This window comes from Xiphophorus maculatus, chromosome 2 (genome assembly GCF_002775205.1).
Source record: "Xiphophorus maculatus strain JP 163 A chromosome 2, X_maculatus-5.0-male, whole genome shotgun sequence".
NCBI classification, from domain to species: domain Eukaryota; kingdom Metazoa; phylum Chordata; class Actinopteri; order Cyprinodontiformes; family Poeciliidae; genus Xiphophorus; species Xiphophorus maculatus.
Window position 1 is genome coordinate 22742968 of NC_036444.1, and position 19771 is coordinate 22762738.

The 19771-nt window shown below is 41.1% G+C and overlaps 1 protein-coding gene across 1 annotated transcript; it reads right to left on the reverse strand.

The window, feature by feature from the left end:
* Positions 1-428: 428 nt before the first annotated feature.
* Positions 429-19535, reverse strand: ireb2 (iron responsive element binding protein 2). The gene is made up of 22 exons (XM_005814422.2): positions 19454-19535; positions 14053-14136; positions 13807-13972; positions 13575-13712; positions 13247-13486; positions 12619-12688; positions 12333-12516; positions 12113-12252; positions 11843-12014; positions 10648-10748; positions 9584-9700; positions 9344-9503; positions 9046-9181; positions 8487-8571; positions 8251-8407; positions 5724-5848; positions 5544-5648; positions 5308-5450; positions 4525-4672; positions 4219-4341; positions 2912-3097; positions 429-2833 (listed from the first exon to the last, which is right to left on the reverse strand). Exons 1-22 carry the CDS (start codon positions 19476-19478, stop codon positions 2675-2677), a joined length of 2964 nt encoding a protein of 987 aa, XP_005814479.1. The 5' UTR covers positions 19479-19535; the 3' UTR covers positions 429-2674.
* Positions 19536-19771: the final 236 nt, after the last annotated feature.

A 19771-nucleotide genomic window follows, 5' to 3' on the forward strand; every position in this document is an offset into this window, starting at 1 on the left:
TTTGGCTAAACTCAGATGATGTCAATATTGGAGTGAAATGGCGTCCAAGTTCTGTGTGAAAGAGATGAATGCTTTGCCACAAATTTTGTGCATCAACCCTGAAACAAAAAGTCGTACGAGAGCGAGAGACGAGTCCTGAGCACAGGCTGAAAAGACTTTCAGACAAGAAGTCATTTTTAAGAAAGCCTCGTAAAAAATGACGGATTTGTTTACAAATGCACTTTGGGGGCAGAAACGTGTGTAAATATTTTAATTTAAAAAATCTGAAACCAAAATATTCTCTCATTATTTTGACATTTATCAAATAGAAATACTTTGAGTATTTCTACTTGCACATTCTAACTGATGTAAAAAGAGGAAAATGGTTGCAAGCCAAATAAATGTTCAATTAAAAGGTTATATACAAAGAGACTCCACAACAGCACTGCTCAGAGACAAATAAGCGTGTCATCTCTGCCATTTATTAAAAATTATTTACATCAAGACGTGCTGTGAGGCGGTTCACTGCCCTCTCCCCCAGAACATTTCATCCTGCGATTTAAGCAATCCGCTCGGAACCAGGCGGCAAACCGGAGACAGACGATGAGCTACACTTCCCGTTAAATGAGGAGATGAATGCGCTTACAATGTCTTCACGAGGCACCAAAACAACAACAAAGGAAACATGAATCATTCTGGCAGCTGCTGATGAAAAGAAAGCATTGAACAAGTTTCAGACCGCTCATTGAATCACATGATGACACACCAGTGTGGAAATAATCAGCAACACAAACGGCATCAACTGTGACATGTCGGTCCGGAGCGTCACGCAACGTTTGGTGGGTTTTTATGTTAAACACCTTAAATCCTTAAATCAGTGCTGGAAATCTGTTGTTTTTTCCAGAAAAACACCTCTGACAAAGAGGTTGAAGTGAAGTTTACCGAATGAGGTCATTCCACGTCACGAAGGACGCAGGAACGAGATAAAAAGCTGTAATTACACCCGGAGCCAAATCAGTCATTATGGCGAGGAAAATGTTCTTAAAGCGAGACTTTTAATGAATAGTGTGGGATTTGGGAGATTTGATGATGATCGGGAGTTTTTGGTGAGACTGGTAGCTGCGGCGGCGGAGTGAGCGGATCAGATCTGGTTAGCACCAACAGCTAGCTCCTGATCAGCGCAGCTCGCAAGCTTATGGACGTCAGGATGATCGTTTATTAATTCATTTCTACCATTGTTGCTTTTACTTGCCGTCAGGGATCGATCAAAATCATTTCAACGGCCACAAATGGCCCCCGAGCCACACTTTGAACATCCCTGCATTAAAATGCAAAACATTTTTTGGTGCAGTTTCTAGTGCAAATATCTTAGTATGCCTGAAATAAAAGAAAACTAACTTACAAGGAATGTTTCAGCAAGAAATAGGAGCTTGTTTTAAGTAAATTATTCCTTAATATTGACTTTAAAACAAGTAATAGTTCCACTTAGAACATGGGTATAATTTCTTACTGTAAGTTAAACAAATATGCCAGTAAAACTAGTGCTATTTAAAATGAATAAAGAATTATTTACTTAATTATTTAGCTCATATTTTGCTGAAAAATTACTTTGAAGTTAATTTAGTCTAATCTCAAGTGTGCTGTTTTTGCAGGGCAAAAATATTTAAACTAAAGATGGATTTTTTTTCCCCCCAAGTATACAAGGCACCATTTCCACAGCATGATGCATCCACTACCATACACACGTTTTGTCATGAAGACCAAAGAGGCCAATCTAACCATAAAGAGTTTCTCTAAACGGCGCTCAACGATCCGTGCAGAGTTGATGACAGTTTGGGTTCAATGGATGAAAGTTGAAAATAAAAGTTCTGAAACAACAAGAAGCTCACATCAGAGCTGGTTCCGGATTGGTTAAAATGCGTTAGCATTACTGATTGGAGCAGACCGGACGTCCACCCTGTTGAAAATTTGTGGGTTATGCTTAAAATTTATCAGCATTTCTGGAAAGACGATGCAGTCAGATTGACTGCCAGACCAGAACAAAAAAAACTTTACTGAAGGACATTTGGCAAAATATTAGTGGGTGTATGTAGATATATTTGGACACTTTGACCGATTGGAGAGTAGAGAAAACAGTGAATTATTGTTTTGAAAAATGAAATTGCTGGTTGTATGTTGTATTGTTGACCGACCATAAAATAAAAAGCCAAACTTCTGACTGGCATCGTACGGGTGAAGATCATTGACACACAATTGATTTCATCACAAAACTGTTATTTTCTGGAAAACACCCAATTAAAGAAATATCACCAGCACATGAGACGGTTCTGCTCCGACGGGAAAAAAAATAAAATCATGCAGAATTCTGACATCAGGGGGAAAATTGGCGATGCAGCGCTCCTTCTTAGCTTCCCAAAGCGGTGTTGGCTACAGAACAGTCAAATGAAAAACCTTGAGAGTTCTCCAGCAAACACAAGACGACCACATTTACAGGCAGTACATTCTCCACACATGGTGAACGCCGTCGTTTCTTCTTCTTCTTGGGTTTATAAGCCAGAAATGGTGACGTTTGTGTATTAACTTAAAAGACGCTTACGTTACAGGTTTTAAAAAAGAAAACGAACAAACAAAAAAAACGGACGTTCCAAAAGTCTGAGGACGTAGAAGCGGAGGAGACCGAGAACTGGCACAGGATTCAGACCGAAGTCGGCTGCTGTTCGCCGGCGGCGGCGTCCGGTCCGTTTTCCACCACAGTCCGAGCGACGTACCTCAGAAGCCCCCCGTGTTGGAAAAAGATGACGTCCACCTCGGAGTCGAACAGCGCCGTGACGCTGAACGACGTCCCTTTGCTGGTCTGCAGGGAAAGAACCAAAAGAAATCAGTGGACTGTGTGGAGATTCCCAGAGACGCAGACGCTGCTCGGACGCCTTACCCTGACGGTCAGCTGCTGCCGCGGCCGCAGGCTCTCCGGCAGCGCCACGCTGAAGCGCTCCTTCCCGCTCAGCTCCAGCGTGTCGGCGTTTTGCCCCGCCACAAACTGCAGCGGCATTATGCCCATCCCCACCAGCTGGCTCTTGTGGAGCTTCTCGAAGCTCTCGGCGATGACGGCGCGGACGCCCTGGAAAAAAAAAAACAAAAACAGGAATAAAGAAGGTTTAAAAAGTACGTTTTCGCTACGTTATGATCTCTAACTTCATTGTGCTTGGAGATTTTCCAAGACAGAAACAAACAAAGTAGCAAAGCTGGTCGATACGACTTATAAATCAAATGTATGATTTTTTTTTTATACCCAATTTGATTTCCAATTTTAATCCATTTTTATTTAGAGCTTAGATTGGGTTAGCGCTCAGGCCATAAATCTAACCTCAAATTTTTCCTCCTTACATTTTTTTCTTCACATGACAGAAAATATCTTAAAAACTGTTTTTTATTTCAGTAATTCCTTTTGTGGATTGACGTGAATTCAAAGTTCAAATTAATAGAAGCTGGTCAAACAAGATGGTGGCTCTGGGGTGTGTTAACGTCACTCGACCCAGCCCACTGGTGGAGGAAAAAAAAAGATTTTTGAAAAATTAAACCTTTAAAAACAGAAAATTAGATTAATTGATACAATTGAAGTGGTGCATGATTGTAAAGTGAAAGGCAAAGGACATAAATATTGTTTTCAGATTTTATAGTGTATTTTTAAAACCCTAAAATAAAATCCAGGAACTTCAGAAATCTCCTAATCTGCAAGGAAAAGCTGGTCAAAGCTGTAAAAGGTTTGAAACTGAGGTGGAGGTTCACCTTCCAGCAGCCGACTCGTGCTTTAACCCTAACATAATCATTTGTTGGAATGGCCCAGTCAAAGTCCACCTCGGAGTCGAACAAGGTGGACTAAATCCACCTAAATCCTATTAAGCCTCTGTGTAAAAACTAGAAAATGAATGTTCACAAATTATTTTAATGTAATTTCAATATACAATCAACATTCATGGTGTGTAATGTTAAAGTATGACTATAAGTGTGTGTGTGTGTTTGTTTTAATACCTTGTGGGGTCCCCACAAGGGGAAACGCTGTTTTTGGGTCAGGGGTCAAATTTAGGACTAAAGTTTTGGTTGAGTTAGGTATGTAATGGTTAGGGTAGGAGTAAGGTTTAGGCTGTAGAAATGAATGGAAGTCAATGGAAAGCCCCCATAAAGATAGCCATGCAAACATGTGTGTGAGCATGCGTGTGTGTGTGTGTGTATGTGATTTACCAGCAGGTACGGTCCCTTAGCTACCCAGTCCCTGGAGTTTCCAGAGCCGTAGTCTTTTCCTGCCAGGATGATGAGGGGTGTGCCGTCTCTCTGATAGCGATCAGCTGCCTCAAACACATCCAGCTGCGCACACACACACACACACACACACACACACACACACACACACACACACACACACACACACGCACGCACGCACGCACGCACAGAGAAACAGAGAGAGAGAGAACCATTGAAACTGGACTCAGGCTGAATCAGCCAGCACTCAACATTTACATGGACTAGACCGGTTAGGTTTCCTCTCACAGTCTGGCCAGAGGGAATATGCAGAGTCTTTGGGCCCGGCTTGCCGATGAACCGATTGTGGAGCTTGATGCTGGCGAAGGTTCCTCTCATCATCACCGCGTCGTTCCCTCGGCGAGCGCCGTACGAGTTAAACTCCCGCGGCGTCAGCCTGACACAACGAGGGAGTTAAGTTCATTTGAAGCAACTTGGTGAATGAAAAGCTGCGTCTAGGCCTAGGTCACAATTGGCAATAAATCAATGAAACGCTGCTAACATTTGATGCTAAGTGTGAAGTACGCACTACCTGACACTTTTGTCTGTTTTCCCTGTCTAAGCTTAAAGATTGTTGTTTATTGAAATGCAATTTCTAATTCATTTTATTTGTTGTTTTCTATTGTTTTGTTGATTTGTTTTGGATATATAAAGTATCTTCCAGTTCCAGTGTTAAATGCTTGTAAAAATTTAAAGTTTATTCATCTTCTTGCATTATTATGCCGTTAACCTTACAGTGAAAATGGTCTCAAAACAGCAATAGTGTCGTTTATCGCAATAACTTCTGGGACAACTTATCGTCCAGCAACATTTTTTATCGTGACAGGTCTAGTCCCAGCATCAATTATTCTTTTGAAATAAAAGTTTACTGATCTTTCGATGGGTGTACTTGCACTAATATGCCATCATTGTTATTACTATACTAGTTGAAAATGGTCTCAAAATGACAATATTGTCAATTTATCACAATAACTTCTGTGACCATTTATCGTCCAGAGAAATCAGCACATCAGCTGGCGGCCTGGCACCGACCGTTTGCTCTGCAGGTACTTGGCGGCGGCGCTGACTCTGGCGATGCTGCCGGCTGGTGAGATGTGATCCGTGGTCACTTTGTCTCCGAGGAACAGTAAGGCGTGAGCGTTTTCTATCGACTGGGGCGGAGGAATATCTTTACTCTGGGATGAAAAAAACGATAAAAGGGTAAGAGGTGAGAAGGCGACGGTTGCTGCGATGCAGGAAGAAGCGCCGGCTCTGATGGAGGGACGTACGAGTTTGGTGAAGAACGGCGGCGGGCGGATATACGTGGACTTGTGATCCCAGGGGAAAACCACAGAGTCTGGACATTCAATCTTGTTCCAAAACGTGTTCCCTTTCTGAAGGAGAGCAAATGTCTCATGGTTTGCATGTGCAGAAGGATTTATTCAACAACAGAACGAACGGGTTCTGACCTCCATCCTCCTCCTGAGGTCCTTAAAGATGGAGGAGATGACCGTGTCCTCCTCGGTCTGTTGGACCTCCTCTCTGGACGGCCAAATGTCACGAAGATACACTTCCTTACCCTCCGAAGTCCGGCCTGTTCAATTTGAAACATAAGCTGAAAATCACGTTTTTGAACATGTTCGCTTTTTACAAGAGCTTTCCGAGGAAAAGCAGAGGGAACACAAGGTTTGAAGAAGAAGAAAAAAAAATCATATCCTTGGAACTTTTTCACATTTTGACACTTTTTTTTTGTCATTTCTTCTTTGCTAAATTGTTCAGATTAAATCAGATTGGATGGAGAGTAACAAGAGATGCGAACATTTAACTTCACCTGCTAGCAAGATGCACCAGAGAGGGACGAGGACCCGGGGCCTCATGCATAAAGTGTGCGCACAAAAAATGAGAGGTGCCACATTTTACGCGCAAGTCGGCATGTATAAAAATTAGCTTCGCGTCCCAGTTTGCGTAAATATACACACACTTTTTCGCTGTCATGAAAATATGCGGCAGCCACGCAAAATTTCCTGTGGACAATATCAAACTACAAAGCGTCAAAACTCACCTAAATACACTGAAATCCGACTTCCTTTAGTTATTTAGACCAAGACGTTTCAAACCCAATGTTTTTCATGGTTTTAATATTTTATTGTTTAAATGTAAACGATGAAACCGAACCGCATTTATCCTCAGACAATAAGCTAACACGCATACAAAGTAAAGAAAATAAAAATAAAAATATGTGAAAAGCTCATCAGAATGTAAATAGCACTTTTTCTCAGTTTCCTTCTCATAAAGATGTAATGCATTGGTCCGTGCGCCGAAGCGCATGAAACGCATCTATGGGGTCATTTCATTCTGACTGGAAAAGAAAACAGGGTTGGATCAGCAGATTAACTCCAAACAGGTTTGATTATTTTTAAGGTGATCAAGGTGGGATAATCACACGGATTCAAGTAGCTGCGTGAAGGTGAGCCGCGTAATTGTGTAGCGCTTTGGCTCTGATGGAGAACATCGCCAATGGAAAGATTCAGAGGGAGCAATTGATCATATTGATCTGCTGGGAAATGTTGATGATGGTTTATAAGAGTTTAGATTAATCCAGACGGATCATCCTGGAGCTCTGAGCAAAACTTAAAGAGCCGTGCGGTACCGGTACCGGTCCAGCTGCAGCCATCCTTCAGTGGAGCCGCCCGCTTTGTGAATGAGCCTTACGGACAGAAATCATTTCTATTCTGTAAATGCACAACTTCTGCACGATTCCACTATTTAGAATAAACGTCCACATTCCCACTCAAATGACTCCCTGACTCTCTGTCCGCCCGGCTGAAAGAGATGCTGCTCAAACAAAACGATTTTTTTTTTTTTTATTTGGATTTTTTTCTTTAAAATTTATTATTTTTATTTTTGTGAGGTGACCTTATGTGTCCTGAAAGCACATTTAAAATAAAATATATAGTTATTATTATTAAAAATATTTATACTGCTACAAGCAAGGACGTTGCCATGGTTACTCCTTCATGTGTTGGCAGACTTTCTTGTATTTATGCTAATTTACATTAAGATGTATTTATGGATGGCGACAGGACGGACCAGCAGCTGCTCTATTTCCCGCAAATTGGGGTTTATAAAGGAAAGGTGCGCGGCCACGTGTGTACATCCGAATTTTTTTGTGCGCCGCACTTTTCTAAATTTTTCCGTATGCCAAGTTTTAGTGTGAAAACTGTGCGCTCTTTTAAGCATGAGGCCCCTGGTGATTGAAGCTTTCCTGTAACACTTTAAATACTGAGCCGACCAGACGCCTTCTTGGTTTGATTGGGGTTCAAAATTGCAACATTTGTTACGTTTTCAGCTGCTGCGGTTTGCTTTCACACAGCACTTTGTCAAACAAACCAAACTGAAAAACCTGCTGCCTGTGGTGACGCTGCACCAAGAAACGCTTAAGGAAATGACATAAATCTCAGAAGAAGACGTGAGCGCAAACTTCTTCTTTGCAAAATGTAAACAAAAATAGAGTAGCGTCAGATTTTAGCGGTTGTAGGATTTCTCTTTGGCCTTTGGCTAAAGTCCACAAGGCGTTTCTCCTGCTAGCGCGAGACACGTGCATTTGTTTTGGTTGTGTTTACCCAGAATGCTGTGCTCTACAATCTACTTCCTGCTTTTAGACTAAAATGCTTAATTTTAGTCTCATCTGTGTAAAAAAAAAAAAAAAAAAAAAAAAACAGAAGCAAAGAAATACTTCTAAAAATTACAAAATAATTCCAGACCTTTTCCAAAGCATCTATGCAGAGCAAATGAAATGTTTAGATTAAAATACTACCAGATTGCAGAAGATAAATGATTCTTTTTTACTTCGCCTGCGGTTGAGACGTGACTAAACAAGACTCTGAATCCCTTTCTGCTCACTGACTGTAATCCGACCAAATTCCTCAAATCCCCGGCTGATCTCCAGCTTCTAGACAAACAGCTTAATGGAGCGGCGGGCGGCGCTCGTCTCACCTAGAGGCTCTTTCTCAAAGTCGATTCCCACTGTGCCTGCGATGGCGTACGCCACGACCAGGGGAGGGGAGGCCAGGTAGTTGGCGCGCACGCAGTCACACAGGCGGCCTTCGAAGTGCCTGTTGCCAGACAACACACCGCAGGCCACCAGGTCCCCCTGAAACGACGAACAGCGGTGTAGAGTCTGAGTGAGGGCAGACGGAGAGCGGCGTGGTGGCGGCGGCGGGGGGAGTTACCTTTTTGATGGCGTCGACTACGGCTTCTGGTAGCGGCGCCGTGTTCCCCACGCAGGTGGCGCAGCCGTAACCTATGACCTCGAACCTGTCACATGATCACAGCCATTATTTATGCAACTTATATTCATAATAACTTTAATGTTGATCAATATGTTCGATGTGTTTTTGTTTGATGATGGTATTTGACTGGATGATGTTTTTATGGTTTAAAGCACTTTAAACTTCCCTGTTACTGAAGTGTGCTACACAAATAAATAAACTTGACATTTTCTTTAGAAGAAAATGGATCCATCCTTAAAAAAAAGGTTTTTATCTCTGTTTTCTTATTCTAAAACAAAGAAATAAAAGGCTTATAAAAGTTACAACAAATTCCCTGCAGTATATTATTATAAAATATGTTAAGGTGATTGAACATTAGCGGCTCTAAATGAGTTTTATTTAACCAGATCGAGGCTAAAACCTTCTCTCTGACATGTAAAGTGTAAATATGTAACTGAAACCTGTTCAACAAAGCTGCTGATGTCATTTCCTTTGCTGTCAGTGCATGAAACCTGCTCACCCCAGCTGGTTGAAGTAAGGCAGGACTCCACTGGTGTTGAGGTAGTGGGTGACCATGCCACTTCCAGGAGCCAGGCTGGTCCGGATGTAGGGCTTGACGACGAGCCCGGCTTCTACGGCCTTCTTGGCCATCAGGCCTGTCGACGGCGAGGAACAGAGTGAGCAAAGCCGAGCTGCGACCTTGACGAAAAATGTTCTCGCGCTATCTGTGTTGTGTCCAGCTTCCACCGCCTTGAAGCTGAACTAAATTTTGCTGGGAAGACTAAACAGTTCACGTCTGAATTTAAACTTTGGCATACCTGCGGTGAGCATGACAGATGGGTTGCAGTTGTTGGTGCAGCTGATGACGGCGGCGATGACCACGGAGCCGTGCGCCAGCTGATACTCCTGACCGCAGTGCAGGAAGGGGACGCGGACGTCCTGCTTCTCCTTGGAGATGTGGAAGCCTTTAAATCCCACCTGGGACAAAAGGAGAAGTTACTGGAAAGCTCCGCTGCCTAGCAACAAGAGGAATCGGTACATACACCCGTCCAGGTTACCTTCTCGTTGAGGCAGCTCTGGAAGTCGTCCTTCATGCTGCTGACGGCCACTCTGTCTTGCGGTCTTTTGGGTCCGCTTACTTGGGGAACCATGGAGCTCAGGTTGATCTCGATCACCTGCACAAACATCGCTAGCTTTTCAGCGGAGCTCATTGAATACACCGTGGCTTCTAAAACTTTTCAGACGACGCATTTAAGTTGACAGAGAGTCAAGGGCAAAAGAATACAGCTGCATCTAAATTAGATACAGTTTTAAAAGTTAATTATTTCAGGAAATCAATTCAAAAATTTAAACCAGTGTCATGTATTAAGAGTTAATTTCTATTAAATTTAAGAAAAATGGTTTAAGGGTAATGAAAATTCAACATAATGTTTCTCACTAAGTCTAATTAAGCATTTTAATAAAAAGCATTAAACTGAAGCAGGCAGTCACTATAACAAAGGTTTGCAAAACTTTGTCCATATTTCACTAACGTTGAAATTTTTTTTTTTCCAATTGCAGTGTTTTCATCAAGAAACAATTAAAATGTCACATGAATACGTTTGTTCATAGTTAAACATGCCGCGCCCTCCTCCTCCAACTACTTCCTGTTGTTTTCTTCGTCTTTTCCGTCAGTAGTAACATACAGCTGCTGATCGTGTGATGTGAAAGAAGCGTTTTCATTGCGGTTTGGTGAAATGCACTAATTTTGATACCACTGATAAACCACCTCGTCCTAGTGCAAAAACTTTCTATCAAAAAACTGGAGTTTTTTCAAAATTGGCATCTTTAATTTAATCAAATATGTTTTTAATTCCAATTTTCACTATTTTATGGTCAAACACACACGCTCAACAGGTCTTTGCTGAAGTATTTAGCTGTTCACAGAAAGCTGTGTTCAACAGTTGAGGGGAAGAAAAACAGTGTCACACAGGCTGCCTGCCCCTTTTCCCCCAAATATATCATCTTGTGTTTAAGGAAGTAGAATAACATCTGACTTTCTTTCACTTTTCGAATTGAATTACTAAAAAACAAACAAACAAACAAACAAAAACAACTTTTTTTTAATCTGATGTGAAATTACCTCTGAGAACTGAGGATCTTCTGAGGATTCTTCATAGCTCCGGAAAAGATTTACAGCCTTCATGTAGGACTCCAATAATTTGAGCTTTTCGTCAGTGAAATCTGGAAGGATGAATTAAAATACATTACAGAAAAAAACGGGACATGTCATACAAAATCCGCTCTTTTTTTTTTTAGCTCAAATACATTTCATGTGTAGGTGGAAGTCTCTTTGGAAAAGTTGAACTTGGTCTTCATAAATATCTTTATATTCTATCAGAGTCATAGTTTTCATCCTGTTCAGTTTTCTCTTTTTCCAATTGTGTCTTTTGAACAACTGCATCACAGTTTTTGCTATGGATCTGCTAAACATGGACATCAACATCCGGCTAACCAATTGTGTGAATCCACCATTTTTATTTCTCGCAGTAATTTTGTAATCCAATTTCCAAGGATGCCAAAACTACGTGTGGATAAGTCATTCATTGCACCGTCCCTGAGCATCAGAAACACAGCAGAGCAGTGAGCTGTAAATAATGCTGAAATGACAAGAAGCTTCATTTTAGACAGAAATTTATTGTGTTTGTACAACGTCCTGTTTGTACGACGTCCTGTCCGTTGTTTAGCATTGTGCTTTCTGATTCTATTAGCGCGTTATGCTAGGTTTTAGCTCCTTGGACATAATCGGACTGCGTGTTTTAAATAGTATTGTGGTATAAACAAAAACAATAAAAAATTGTTTTTGCCGTTTTTGTTTTGGGCACCACATGATCCATAGTTGGCGCTAGCAATAGCTAACTCGCTAACTATGTTGAGGTTTTGTTTACAAGACGTGTTCAGTCATATTGTGGTAGCATTTGAATTTTTAAAAGGTATCGACTCATAGTTTGTGTTAAAATATTGCTGACGTCTTTTAATTAATTTTAGAATAAAAAGTTAGATAAATGGATTTCTGCTGTTAAACTACAAAAATGGCTGAACGAGATAAAGGGGGGCGGGGCGTGAAGTGCCTCAATTGCATTTAAAGAGACCGTACCAAAACAAGTTGCTCTCAAACGCACCTCAGAACAGGGGTAAAAGATGGAGCTACAATAACGAGGAATTCAGACCAAAGCACTGCAGTTTCTCTTTAAATAAACCAAAACTGAATGATTTAAATATAAACAGGACAAAATTAAAAGCATGACATGTCCACTTTAATTGCTCATTTTACTCACTTGTCTTTTTAAAGTGCTTGAGTGTTACGTGGTCGATGGGGAAAAAGCTGACAGTGGCGTTGTATTCTGGACACATATTGGCGATGGTGGTCCGGTCAGGCGCCGACAGCTGGGAGACACCTGGTCCAAAAAACTCAACAAACTTCCCAGAGATTCCCGCCTGCCGCAAGTGCTGAGAAAACAAAAGATCAGAGAGACAAACCCGAAGCTCAGAGCACTGTTATCTGGAACATTTAAAGCTACTCTGGTTGAACGACCCTATAAAGGAACCTTTGTGATGCCGAGGACGATGTCGATGGAGGTGGCCAGCGGGTTGATGGAGCCCACCAGTTTACAGCCCACCACCTGAGGTAGGGTCAGCGACACCGGTTGGCCCAGCATCACCGCTTCAGACTCGATTCCTCCAACGCCTGGAAAAGATTGTGAAGCCAGTTACTGATGATGCAGTTTAAACGAAAAGCTGAGAAACGTCGGTTAGACGAGGCCGTACCCCATCCCAGGATTCCCAGGCCGTTGATCATGGTGGTGTGGGAGTCGGTGCCCACCACGCTGTCGGGGTAGATCAGGCCGTCGCTGACCTGCACCACCCTGGACAGGTACTCCAGGTTCACCTGGTGGACGGCGCCGACGTCAGGAGGAACCACGTTCACATTTTTAAAAGCCTTCGAACACCACTGTTGGGCAGAAAGGTCGGTGCTCAACGAAGAGTCTCATCCAAATGAACATTCATTTTATTTTCTCTACGGGAAATCCAAACACAAGTGATGTTTTGGTACCTTAAAAAAATGAAGCCTCTCTTTGTTTCGCTGCAGTTCCATTTCCTGGTTCTTCAAAGCCGTTTCCACTCTGCAAAAAAGATTAAGTAAAATCCACAGTGAGCTCCAACAAAGAAAACACTGAGCAAAAAAATACTATCTACATTACCTTGCAAGTATGTTTAACTTGTGCACGACCTTTGAACTTCACCACATCAAAATGAATAACAGGAATCCTCTCTAACGCCTAATTTAGGATAATCTCGCTCTCATATTTTTACTGTTGCTGCAATTCTGCAAGTATTTTACAGTGTGAGGTGTGTTTAGGGTAATGAACAAGTGTTTGTTTTCTGCCACACACACACACACACACACACACACATCCACAGACGCACACACACGCCGTGCTTTGGATGTAGCCTTTGGATGTTCTTTCAGCAATTGGCATTTTTTTGAGTCTGTATACTCCATTTAACAATTGTTTACCAAATTTGTTGATGACAATTTCAATGATCAATTAATCGAATTAATCATTTCAGCCCTTGTTCAAAGGTCATGAATACTTCTGCAAAGGACTGAAACTCTTTGAATCTAGTGCCAGTGTTACACAGACTGAATCAGTCAAATCCTCTAACTAGTGAAGACGTACTCAGAAACGGGCTGCAGGTGGAAGGGGCAGAGCAGGGGAGTGTTTTCGATCTGCTGGACAGAGGTAGGACGGCCCGACGAGGCGGGGAGGTCGCTGCAGGCGGCCTTGCTGCAGGAGCCCCGCTGGCCCCCGCAGTGGGAGCCGCCTCTGGACGGAGGCCGGGTCGCTGTGGAACGAGGAGGAGGCTGGCTCTGGTTGGAGCTGTCACCGCCGCCTGGGTTGGGAGCGTTCTGTATGGCACTGGTATGACAAGGTTCAAAGGTTAAAAGGAAATAAAGGCCGACGTAAGCAAACAAAGGTGGGATTTCTTTCCAGTTAATTAACAAACCATTTGCTGTAATCAATTTGTAGCGAGTGGTCTACGATGAGGTCTGTGGGGCATTTAGGGTTCACTAGGTCGGGGTCCATGCCCTGTTTGGCCACAACGTCTCTCATAGCTGCCAGGTCCACCATAGCAGGAATACCACTGATACGCAACCGCAACAAAAAAAAGTGTTTATTTTTTGTTCCCAACTATCGCTTTCTTCACAGCTGAGGAATTAAAAAGTGATTAAACTCACGTGAAGTCCTGCAGAAGGACTCGTGCCGGGGAGAACGGCACCTCTGCTTTTTCCTGCTGCTCCTGCCAGTCCAAGATGTTCTGCACATCCTCCTCTTTCGTGTAGAAGCCGTCGCAGTTGCGAATCGCCGCCTCCAGCAAGATCCGGACGGACAGCGGCAGTTTGTCTGCGTGTCGTAAATAAAGAGTTGATTCTCCAGGGGGTACGGCTGACGTTACGACAGACACGGCACGGCGGTGAACTCACCGTATCTCGGGTCGCCTAATTTACATGGGTTGTAGAACTTGATGCCATCTGGTAACGTGTCGATTAGATGGGCGTACGGGTGCTCTGAGGAGGAGAAGTTAATGCTTAGACCAAAAAGAACATTTAATGTCTTCTAGTAATTAAAGATATCACTGATACTCTTTTAAATTCTTTTCTTTTAAACAGAGTCACTTGACAGTAATAACAGTGTTCCTGCAGGTTTTACCAACTCAAATTTAGGACATTTTAAGACCATTATGAATAAAATCTAAGGCCTGTACAGAAATGTATAAAAAAAGGTGATTGTTTTTCAGGGCACTAAAGTTTTTTTACACAGAATGCGTCTAGAATCGTACAGGTTCAAATTCAAATTGATTCCAAAGGGGAATGCATTGTCCTTGTAACTCATCAATTCAGATTGTTCAAAGTTTTTGCAGACGGTTGTGATGGCAGTTGCAAAGACGAACGTCGCCCCCGGCAACTGGTGTTAAGTTTACACTTACAAATAAAAGACACAAGCTAGCTATTAGCAGCTTGTTACCGCACAGGTCGCAGTGTATGAAGATGTCTACATGCGATTCAAACTTCTGCCCAACAGAAAAGTCTGGGGGGAAAAAAATACTACATAGAATATATAAGAATAAGTAGTCCTGCCACGACAAAAATTGAGATCTGTGATTAATTTATTTGAGGCCATCTTTGATGAATTTAAAGGGTCAGTAATATGTTTTCCAGACACATAGTGCCATTTTATGGCATAGTCAAGAAACAATGTTACCTTCAATTGTTATAAAAATGCTACATATACCAACTAAAACTTAAAAGAAATTTTATAATACACCAGGGAAATTTTTTCCCTAGTGTAGGCTCGGCTAAGTCATTTACTTATTTTAAATACGTTTTTTTTGTACACCAATAATATCGACAGTAGAGACAGGATGAGATGGTTTATAGTTTACTTGTTGGACTACCGTCACATGCTCATGCACCTCAGATGTTTGTAACTTCGTTTTTTAACACAAAACATGCTGTGCCACTGGTGGACTGTCCCAAGGCCTCTATCACCGGACTTAGCAGGTTTTCTGGGGGAAACCCTTTTATTAATTTATGGAACGCCTTGAAATTGGACCCCTGTATCTTTAAAAGTGCGTCTCGAAGGCGGAGCGAAATCCCTCCAGGCAGTTTGCACAACTGAGTGGTTCCCATGGAGATTAAAGGATTTCTCAAACATGAATGAAGGAATCAAAGCAACGCTCTGATGGTAACATCATGCAACATTATAACATGATGTAAAGTTAATACTGCCCCTTTAAGACCAACCATCTAAAGCATTCAGAGCATCAAACTGTAAGTTCAGCTCTCATCTTCCTCAACTTTACCACATCTATTGTCAAATCACACAATACACGGATGAGACGTGTCATCAAGAAGCAACAACACTGCCTGCTTTGTGCTGTTTAAGATTTTAAAAGCTTACTGAAAAAACACAGAAGCACGTACGGAGGTTTTCATTTTATTGTTCAATAATGTAAACAGACAGAAGCCACATTCCTGCAAAGGAGATAATAAGCAGGAGGGACGGACACACTGGGGGCATTCCTTATCTCTGCAGCATTTCCTGAAAACAGACTCAACAATATGGTGGCGTCGCAGCCTGACGTATTGAAACAGGTAAAGGTTGGTTTACTGTATCAAGTTAGGCAGAGGCTTTAAGAAGTTACAGGCTAGAAATTAAATTGGACTTCATATTCACCAGTCTGACTAGTGCAACACTGTTTTAAAACCTACGACGGAGTCGCATTACTGTAAAAAAAAAAAGAAAAGTTGTACGAGACGAGAAAAATAATAATACGAGGAAAAAGTTGTTATAAGAAAAAACTTATAATATTATCAGAATAAAGTCATAATATCAGTGGATTCAAGTAATAATGTTATGACAACTCCCATCAGTGACGTGCAGTGAGGTTCATAGCTGGTGAGGCACTGACTTAATCATAATCAGATTTACAAATATAGACCCCCTGCATGTTATTGTTTACATAAGGAAATTTCGTGCATGCGGACAACGCTGGAGGGCAAAAAGACTATTCTTCTTCATTTCATCCATAACCGCGCTGCCGCCGTAGAATAATTCTGTTACCTCAATCAGACTTAACATGTAGATATTATTAATTTCGTGCTGTGCTCCACAGCAATGAGAAAAATCATTAAAGTACAACTCAAAACCACATCTTTCTCGCTCTCTGTATCAGCGCAGCTACGCGCAGACTCGTTGCCATAGCAATTGAGAACAACGCCACAAAAAAAAAAAACTCAAGATATTTCCCACACAAAGAGCAGAACATTCAGTCTGTTGCAGTATGTTTATTTTGCAATTATTAATACGTGATTGCTGTGGTACGAAGAGAAAACTATAAATATATCGCTGCACTTGACTTTACTGTATGGCAGGGGTGTCAAACTCCAGTCCTCAAAGGCTGCTGTCCTGCAGTTTTTAGATGTGCCACAGGCACAAAACACTGGAATGAAATGGCTTAATTACCTCCTCATTGTGTAGATCAGTTCTCCAGAGTCTTAATGACCTAATTATTCTGTTCAGGTGGTGCAGCAGAGTCACATCTAAAAGTTGCAGGACACTGGCCCTTGAGGACTGGAGTTTGACACCTGTGCTGTATGGCTAGCTCCATGGCTAGCTCGCTGTTCCTGTCTCTTACTCTGCAGTTGTGGAGTCACAATGTCTGGGATCATGAGCGCCCCCTGCCATGAGGCAAGAGAACTGCCTGTTCGAGGTGCCTGCCATTTCTGATCACTCCTCAGCACAGGAAACACGTTACACACACACAGTTGGTGACAAAAAACACTGTACATTATATACATAAGCTAAATTATGGAAAATCGGTTCGTATATTAAATGTTTTTTTAGCCATTTTATTGGCGACCTACAGACAGGAGGAACTTGCTCTCATCGAGTGGCAGCCAGTGCAGTTAGAGAGAGGTTGATCAATCCCAGGTGAGGCTCAGCTCGCTGCTGCCTCACCGGCTTCACTTCCCAGCATTTGAATGGGAAAATGTGAAAATTCAGCGATTTTGAAGAGAAACATAATCAGAATTGGTTAAGCTAAATGAAAAATAAATACATTATAGGTCAAACCACAGGGTGAAAATAGCAATATAAATTATTTTATCATTATATATTATTTATCCATGATGACAGGTGAGGCTCTGCCTCATCTGACCGCACGTCACTGACTCCCATGCAAGCAATTATAAAGAGTTAAAATGTAGAATGTTTAAATTTCTGTGGAGCTATATGTCATATCTTCAGACGTCAACATCAAATTATTGTCAGTAGCAGAAATTTAAAACGTGTTAACATTGTGACTTTATTCTCATAATATTATGACTTTATTCTTATATTTTCAAAAAGAAAAATCTTAGTCTGGCCTTATTGATCTGTCATAAAAACCACAGTTGGAGAGCAATGTCAGTCAAGCAGCTGACTGCTGGCTACCGGAGCAGATACCACCACTAACCAATATCCACACACATGGTATGGATTACATTATTAGATGTGCAATAATCAATATAGTACAAGTTGAGCTGACATAGTAATATTTGTTGCTCTTGTTAGATCATGTTTTAAACTATAAACAGTTTACTCAAAGTTACTGTATCTAACTTTAAAAATCTCAGACATAAGATTAGAAAAGAACTGTAAGATCAAAAAAGCTTAATTTCCCCCATTAAATGAAACATAGTTACCATTAGAGAATAGAAGAGAATACTTCTTCTATTCTGTTAATTAAAAGAGGCCCTACCATCACGTGGGAAATTATTCTCAACAATAGTTCACCAACAATCTTCAGCTTTTTATGTTTAGTTGCTCTCTAGGCGACAGCTTGATTTAACGTTCAAATTTCCTGTCACACATACAATATTGTGTATTTTTACAAAATACTGCCTTGCAGGTATGTTCACCGGCAATAAAACGACTCTGTGCACAAAGAGGTTGTCACAGACAAAACCAATTCATGGCCACTGGCTGCAGAGTAGCAACAAGAAAAAGAATAAACACAATAGAACCCGATTAGTCTCACACTTCAATAGATGCAAGAGTGAAAAGAAAAACAAAGTAAAATGGCTTCCTACTCAGTTTCAATTACAAAATCCCATAATTTTCAGACTAAATTTCATCTAATATTGAGGCATTTTAACAAGACTTAACTATTTGTATGGCAGATATTTCTACAGTGGAAAATAATTTAAAACAAATCATTCATATTCCAGTCACTAGTATGAGGAGATGATTGGATAATATTTAGACAGTTGTATATAAGGTAAAGTTTTAAACTTCAGATCTTTTCCCATTTTATCCAAAATATATAATTCAAATTTCCTATTTGTTTCCTATGTAGGAATCCTGAATGCCACACAGTGAAGCCAGGTATAGACTCTCCATATTCACCACATAGAAACAATATATATATTCTACATATAACCATGCACTGTTGAATCTTATGTGTTATTACCAACATAGATATAAATACAGATGCTGTGGTAATAGAGTAAAAACAAAAAACTGTATAACCGTATCTAGGTAGCAGCAGCAGAATGTGTACAGGTGTGTAATTATGTATTAGTTTACGCATTAATAGTGTTATAATAGGTAATACTGCAAAGCAGTAAAGTTAAGAATTAAGTAATAATGTATATAAGATACAAACACTGATAAAGCAGGGACTTTTTAAAGAAACCTTTTGCTTGTTGTTAAATATATTACAATTTGGAGATTTTCACTGACTGGCTCTGGATTGAAAGGCCGATTTTTTTTTTTCCCAGCAAATATTATAACACTAAACCCAGACTCTTCATAAATTATGTAATGACTGTAAACGGTCAATGTAAAAGTGTTGTGTGTTCCAGGTTTTCATTAAAACATCTTAGCATGTGTTCATAATGACAAGGTGAGGAAGAGAGGTGCAGAGCTAGCCTAGGTGCGAGCTGCTAACATACCCTCTTATCGTACAGCACACTTGTGCAGAGCACTTATCGAGCTACCGGCTTAACCTCCTCTAGAGATAACAACAACCAGTTTAGTTATAAAACAAAACACAAGCAGGAGACATTTAGGCAAAAGTCGTGGCAATGGCATCAAGAAAAGACACCAACGGGTTTAGCCTTTAGCATTGTCTTTTTTACCATACTAGCTGTCATATCTGTATTATTGCGTTAGCTACGTGCTAGCTTTTCTGTCGGGGCCCTTTATATAACGTTCACGTGAAACAGGCCGAAGTTCTCCTACGAGCGAAGAGTCCGTTTCAGAACAGTTTTTTTTCGGTTAGTTTACACGCTGTGGCCACTCGTAGTTGTCCTTAGAAGGTTCGTAAAAGACTCGTTTTACCTTTAATTGTCGCATTGAGCGCCATGATGACTCCTGAAATCAACACGGGCCCCTTCTCCCACTGCAGAACCAACCCAAGGCTGACCAATTACAAAACAGCAAACAGTAATTTAACCAATCAGAGTACAGAGCTGCTCGGTCACGCCCAACCAGAAATTTGTAGTAGAATAAACATAAAAACCCCACAATTTTTAGAAACTATCTGGATTTTAAAAAAGCCATGTTTTTAAGAAATACAACAGGATTTGTTACCGGTTGAAAGTTGAGATACTATCTTATTATCATTATTATTAATAGGTAATAATGACAAAATGCTAT